The sequence below is a fragment of the Apis dorsata genome, unplaced genomic scaffold, assembly GCF_000469605.1.
Source record: "Apis dorsata unplaced genomic scaffold, Apis dorsata 1.3 scaffold_113, whole genome shotgun sequence".
Lineage (NCBI taxonomy): Eukaryota > Metazoa > Arthropoda > Insecta > Hymenoptera > Apidae > Apis > Apis dorsata.
Genome location: NW_006263408.1, coordinates 1173379 through 1180268, shown reverse-complemented (window position 1 = coordinate 1180268; position 6890 = coordinate 1173379). Strand labels below are relative to the sequence as shown.

General features: G+C 29.0%; 2 protein-coding genes across 2 annotated transcripts in view; one reads left to right on the top strand and one right to left on the bottom strand.

Moving 5' to 3' along the window:
- The window catches only part of LOC116185169, a 14247-nt gene extending 10185 nt beyond the window's left edge, over positions 1 to 4062 (bottom strand). The window contains exon 1 of the mRNA XM_031508959.1: positions 3871 to 4062. Coding sequence (XP_031364819.1) covers positions 3871 to 3999 — 129 coding nt within the window. The 5' untranslated portion in view covers positions 4000 to 4062. The remainder of the gene's footprint in view (positions 1 to 3870) is intronic.
- A 1000-nt stretch (positions 4063 to 5062) lies between these two features.
- Positions 5063 to 6890, top strand: part of LOC102672147 (101 kDa malaria antigen-like) — a 2440-nt gene continuing 612 nt past the window's right edge. The window contains exons 1-4 of the mRNA XM_031508961.1: positions 5063 to 5232; positions 5665 to 6182; positions 6698 to 6785; positions 6819 to 6890. Coding sequence (XP_031364821.1) covers positions 5176 to 5232; positions 5665 to 6182; positions 6698 to 6785; positions 6819 to 6890 — 735 coding nt within the window. The 5' untranslated portion in view covers positions 5063 to 5175. The remainder of the gene's footprint in view (positions 5233 to 5664; positions 6183 to 6697; positions 6786 to 6818) is intronic.

Below are 6890 nucleotides of genomic sequence, written 5' to 3'. Positions count from 1 at the left end.
CCTGGGCCGGACACGTCCGATCCCGATCACGACGTGTTCGTGCTGAGAATCGGGAAGAAAGGGATCGTCGGGGTTGGGGAGAAGTCTGACATACAATTGGAGATGAAAACGCCGAAAGGGACGGAGAGGGGACCCCCGATCAGATGCGAGACAAGGGAGATGCAGACGGAAGAGAAGAAGGTGAAAAAGAAAGCGAAGGCGAAGGAGAAGAAGGAGAAGGAGAAGAAGAAGAAGTGAATAGGTGTGGATCGTTTTAAGAAATTTGTTTTCGATGGATGGATTCCGATGGATGATATTGATCTCATTGTTGCGTGTATATTTGTATTTTATATTTATATCTATATTGATTTATTGATCGAATTATTAAAATGATTGTTGAAATTGAATTTAATTATTTGAAAGTTCTAGTGATCTAGTATTTTTTTTTCTTTTTTCTCTTTCTCTCTCTCTCTCTCTCTCTCTCTCTCCCTCTTACAGTGTAAAATAGAGATTGTTCGAATTGAGCGCCCCCTTCTTCGGATTGCTATTAGATTTTGAACTTTGAAATTTTTGAAATCGCAATTGACTCAATGGGAATATCTAAATTGAGGGTTAAAAGATAATAAGATTTGTTAAATAATCTTTTTAAAAATTGAACAAATATGTTTTAAAAATCTTGTAAATATCGTAATGTATTCAAAATGGCTGATGAACAGGAATTATTCTTGATTGAGTTTCTGGTCGACAAAGTTAAAATTCCTGTGATTAGAGCTATGCAAGAGGAATTATTACCAGCCTCCACATGTGTTTCATTTCAAGTAAATTAAAATTATATTAAATTCGATAATTTATAGGTTATTATATATTATTATAAATTATATTCGATAAATTAGATATATTTTTTTCAAACCGTATAACCTCTTCGCATAAACATTTCTCATTTTCTCCATTCATTATGACAATTTTTGTATTATAAATACAAAAATGATCATCAAAATTGAAAAAATTTATCCAATAATATTATTTAAAAAATTATTCAGGATGTACATACTATAGTAATCCTCTACACAGGTTAAATTATTTATATAACTTACAATTCGATATTATCAATTCCAATAGAAGAATCGACGTTAAGTAAATAAAATAATTTCTTTAATTTTTAATAATTCGTTTAAGAAATTACATTAATTTTCTCCTTGCATTCTTACTTCCTCTTTTATATTATAAAATACTTGATAATCACATTTTTCAAAAATTAATCCACAGATTCTCAGTTTACCCCCAATCGACATTTGCCAAGAAGCTTTAACAGACGGCTGCGGTTGTATCGAGGGCGACACGCAAGTTTTCAAGAAGGGTAAATCCTGTTTGTTCGCTTTGCCATCAATCGTTCTTCAAAGACCCTTGACCACCTTCCCCATAAAACTCTCCGTCTACAAAAAATTGCCACCTGGAGTGTTACCGGACGTAATGCTGATCGGTTCGTACCAGATCGAGGCGAAAGCGATAATAAACGCCGTGTTGAGCCAACAGGTGTTCAAAATACCTAATCCTTGTCAAACGATCAAGGACACGTTTAAAATCACAACAACGACCGGACAATGCGTTGGATCCGTGACAGTTTACATAAGAGCTTCCTGTTTCGGCAAGAAGATCATCACCCAGTTTCAAATACCGCACAATAGGAAACCGTATCTTTTCAAGGGGGCGGATGACAGTCCTGTTTTTCAATGCAAAAAAATACCCTCCGAATGTTACACACCGGCCCCTGTTAAATGTACCTGCACAAAGAAGTGCGATGGAAGTGGCGAGACGGTAGGAAGAACCTGTTGTGCGACACCGATCGTACAAACCAACTCGTGTCCCCCGTTACCTAAACAACCCGATTACGGTCCACGGCCTTGCTGCGCCTCGCGTCAAGGGTACGTATGCTTTTATATACACGTTGAATATAGCGAGCGCATAAAATGGAAGATAAGCGTTATGGTTGCGCAACTAGTTTTACTATACTATTATTATATGGATATTTTTACATTTTATCTCATATTCCTATAATCCTATAATATTTTGTTAATTCTTCTTTCAAAATTGATTTTTATTTACGAGAAATTTTTCGTTTCTCCAATTAAGATTCGTCGAAAATAATCGAAGAATGATAAATATATATTTATTTGTAAATGTTTATAAAAAAAATTTGAATCGCAAATTTATATGATATGAATGATATATATGTGCATAAAAGAACATAAAATATTACATTGTGATATTTAAAGAGTGAAATAGATAGTTTACTTTAATCGCATTTTTCTAATTGGATTTATAAAAATTTAAATTTAGATATTTTTGGTCTAAAGACGACGAGAAAATTGCTTTTATACGAATTATAGCAGCAGAAAGATTAATCAGATTTTTCTAATTTTTTATATTTTTATATCATTATATCATTATATTTTTGTGATTCTTCTAGCAATAATAATTAATTGTTTTAATCATTAAAATTTAAATTAATGGAAAATTATAGATACAAAATTTACTTTTTTTCAACTTTCTATTGCTAATATGTATTATTCACAGAATCAGAGTATTTCAAATATAATAATTTTATAAATTGAACGCTTTTCTCATCACATTAAGTTGTCACCACATTGGTATTCGACTGCAATGAACGTAGAATCTATCTTTTTTCAACTTTCTATTCCTAATAAGTATTATACGAGAGTAGTTTCATAAGGTTATTGCCTGTTACGGTCACTAGGTGATCGCCATATTTGAGAGTGATCGTTAACTTGCTTACTTGCAAAAGTATTTCTCAAATCACATCAAATCGATCATAGCTCTTGCAATTTTTGAAAACTCACCCTTGTCATTAAAAATAATTTAATATAATTCTTTGAAGAAGGCATGATTCACGTCTCAACTTTTAAATATGACGTTTCATTCTTTCAAGTTTCAAACATATTTTCAAATACTGGCATATATAATTGTACATTTTACGTGCTAATGTTAAAATATTGATTAAAGTCAAGGTTCATCTATTTTTATCAAATATAAATGTTTTGATAACAACTATATCTATTGTAAACTGTAAACAATTATAGAGAATCTTAACTTCCGTTAAAGAAGTACAATGATTCCAAAAAATATTTGAACATAAACATATGCTTAACTTTAACAAGTTACATCTTTATTATATTATACAAAAAAATGAAATTCAAATTTGTTTCGTTCGATAGATTATTTATTGTACTTTACAAATATGTGCAACTTATTTAATTAACTTGATATAATAAAATAATATTAAAAATTAAATGTAATTACAACTATTTTTTGTATTATAAAAAAAATACTTTAAAAATTTATAGTAAAGTAATTAAAAATAGTAATTTTTTATAAGTTAATTTTAAAATTATTTCTTAAAAGTTAAATTTATAAAGTACAATAAACATTCTATCGAAAGAAACAAGTTTGAGTTAGTTCATTTCTTTCATAATTAACAACAACGATATAGATTGTTAAATATACGTAAGTGTCTAAATATTTTTGCGAGTTACTGTACATCTGATATTTCGACTTCTGCTGCCATCTGGTGAAATTATGAAATATTGCACTTTGAATTGTTTCTCCACTTGTTATTTTAACAATATATAAGAGCTAATTTGATGTATGTATTTATTTTAAATGAAATATCAATCTTGTTAAAATTTTTATTAAAAATATAACATATTATATAATAATACAATATTATTAACAAGCGATCGATACTAGCTAATTTAAAAAATACTATTCAATTTTCGATGTATAACGATTTATCTTCGACGTCATCCATCATCAAAAAAGTATTCTCTTAGCAATATTCTTTATTCATTTTCAGAAAACAGTGTCCATGCTCACCGAAAGCACGACGAAAAGAGCAACAGAGCCCGTGTCCCTGTTCAACTGATCAAACGTTCGCTGCGATACGCGAAGCAGCTCGTCAAGAAGGAAAATGCACTCCATGTGCGGAACCACCTCCTTGTCCATCTTGTTGCGGTGCTTCAGCGCCGAAAAAGTTTTCTGATCTGATTACTAAAGAAACCGTGAAAAAATGTGGATGTCCCGTGAAGGATTATAATTGCAACTGTTGTAAATCTAAATGAAAGAAGATATTTTTCAAGGAAAATGCGTAACAAGTAAGTAGTTATTTCTAATTTGGGTAAATAGTGATTATTATTTAATTTAGTGACTTTTTTTTTCAATTTTGGCAACATCGATATTTTAAGGATTTATTTTATCAATGAAGGAAAGTTTGAATCGGAAGAATCTTGAATTTCAATTTTATTATAATTAATATTTCAAATTTATTCAAATTGAAATATTTGCTAAACCAATGATTTTTAAATATATATGTTAATATTTTTCTATAGAAAATATCGAGTTGCATCGATTGATATATTAAAAAATATACGTATAATTCCATTTAAAAAAATGTCTAAATAAAATTGACCTTTACATGATCTTTACTCACCCATTCATGAAAAAAATTAATAATATCATTAATATGCATTCAAATTATATTTTAACATTTCTTTCAATCAAATGCAATTCTATTCTGTTAAAGAATGATAATATGAAAATGTCAGCAATGGAATATAATTAAATTTGAATTGAATTGTGTTTCACAACGCGTAAAAGTCGTTCTAATATTATTTATTCTGCATTTTGAATTTGAAAGATACAGGGATCAATATCAATATCACTAAATAATTTATATTAATTTTTTGTATTTCGAAAAATAAAATTATTTCTTTCGATTAAAATCTTGTTCTGATGATAAAATAAAACTGCAAAAAAAAAGCAGAGAGATGTTGTCAAAATTGAAAGAAATTAGAAAACTAGAATACAATTTATTTTCATTTATAAATAATATAATAAGTCATAATAATTTTAATAAATCTATCATGAAGAATTTTATATTACATAATATACATATAACGTATTTTAAGAAGAATATATTTCGAAAATAAAATGAAAATAATTCATGAAAGAATCGAAAAATTTTAAGATAAGCGTTTATAGAATTTTTCAGAGATCGTTAAAATGAAATTATCTTTTAATAAATTGTCACTTTGGTTTTTGTTTTGATATTTAATTATGTTCATTTCGTACTTCCAACCATAGTTCCAACCATACTTCCAACCACCAAAATTTTCCGTTAATATGATAAATGCAACAGAAATACATGACAAAAATCAAAAAATACTACACATTGTCTCAGTAATTAAACAAGATTTTTTTTAAATAATAATTAATATCGACTGGTCATAGGTGACTTTATAAGTTTACGTTTAATTGTATAATTTTATTTTTTACGCGATAAAGACTGTTAACGACATTTATCATGTAAGATATATAAATAAAAATTTACCATTCGGATTACTGACATATATAATCGAAATTATTTATTTTTAACTGAAATTATATTTTTAAAATTTTAAATTGACATTTAAAAATATTTGATATATTATCAAATTTTATATTATCAATATTATCAATAATCACTATAATTTATTATTAGTATAATAATGTTCCCGTCAAAAATGATCACTCGAGTTTCAAGATTTATTTATTGGCGTATATAAAAAAAAAAAAAAAAATTCAATCCACAATTTTATCTACTCTTCATTAATGTTTCTTTTTAATTTTCAGTTAATCAACCCGTATCATGCATTAATTAAGATTCTTACTGAAAACATACTAATAACTCTTCAATTGGAGGCGATATTTCTATACGTTCTCCTCGATCCGAATAGAAAAACGAGACAGATAACACCGGCAATTAAAGAGGAAACTTTCTCGCAATTAAAACGACCGGAAGTGGTGATTGGTGAACCGTGTTGGGAAAGGATAGATGTCAAGAATGGGGAAAATGCAAAAACAATGGAGCGGGGAGGTGAAAAAAAGAAGCGCAAGCCAAAGAAAGTGGCGAAAGAATTGGAAAGAAAGAGAAAGGATAGGGAAGAAAGAGAGAAGCGCGAGGAGGAGGAGAAGGAGCGTTTACGCAAATGGGAGGAATGTTGGGAAAGGAAGTTTCGGGCCCAGGAAGAACTCGATCATGCGGAATGTTGCGTGGATAAAGGTTTCTGCCTTAAACCGAGGACACAGTCGAATATTTGGATCAATGTTACTCAGGACAGATCAGTGCAAGAAATACATATGTCCATCAAGTAAGATTAAGTCTTTTTTTTTTTTCTTGTTGCACAAGAGATATACTTCATTCATGAATCCAAAAATTTCCTTTTCTATAAATAACTCTCGATCATATAATGCATTAGAACAAGAAAATGTAGAGCAAGAAAAAGAAAAAGAATATTTATTCGTTTAAAACTCATTTATACAAAAGATCTCTCTTCGTAAAAATTAAAATGCATCAGTTATTGCATAAGAATAAAACTCCACAAAACTCTTCGATAGATAGAAATCTTCGTAGATTTTTCTATGCTTAGCATAATTGATCAATTATTCGTAAAATATTTAAATATATGTATTTTATTTTCTATCTAACGAGCAAGTAACAAATGATAAAAGAATGCTGATTTTTAAAAATTTGAATTTTATTGAAATGAAGGATTTATTTTAAATACACTACAAAAATGTCTGATCATATAATGAATAAATGTTGCATAATTAAGAATTAATATAAAATCGAAATTTTAACGAAACGAGTGATTAATTTGTGCAGACACGTCCCAGTTCCAAAACCAAAGCCTCCACCTCTACCGCCTTTGCAAAAACCAATGGTTACAATTTCCCCACCGGTGGAGAAAATCACAGTGAAAGAAAAAGTCACAGTGAAAGAAAAAGTCACAGTGAAAGAAAAAGAAACGAAAAAGCCTGAGAAAGAGATAAGCACGGAAAAAAAGAAGAAGAAATAG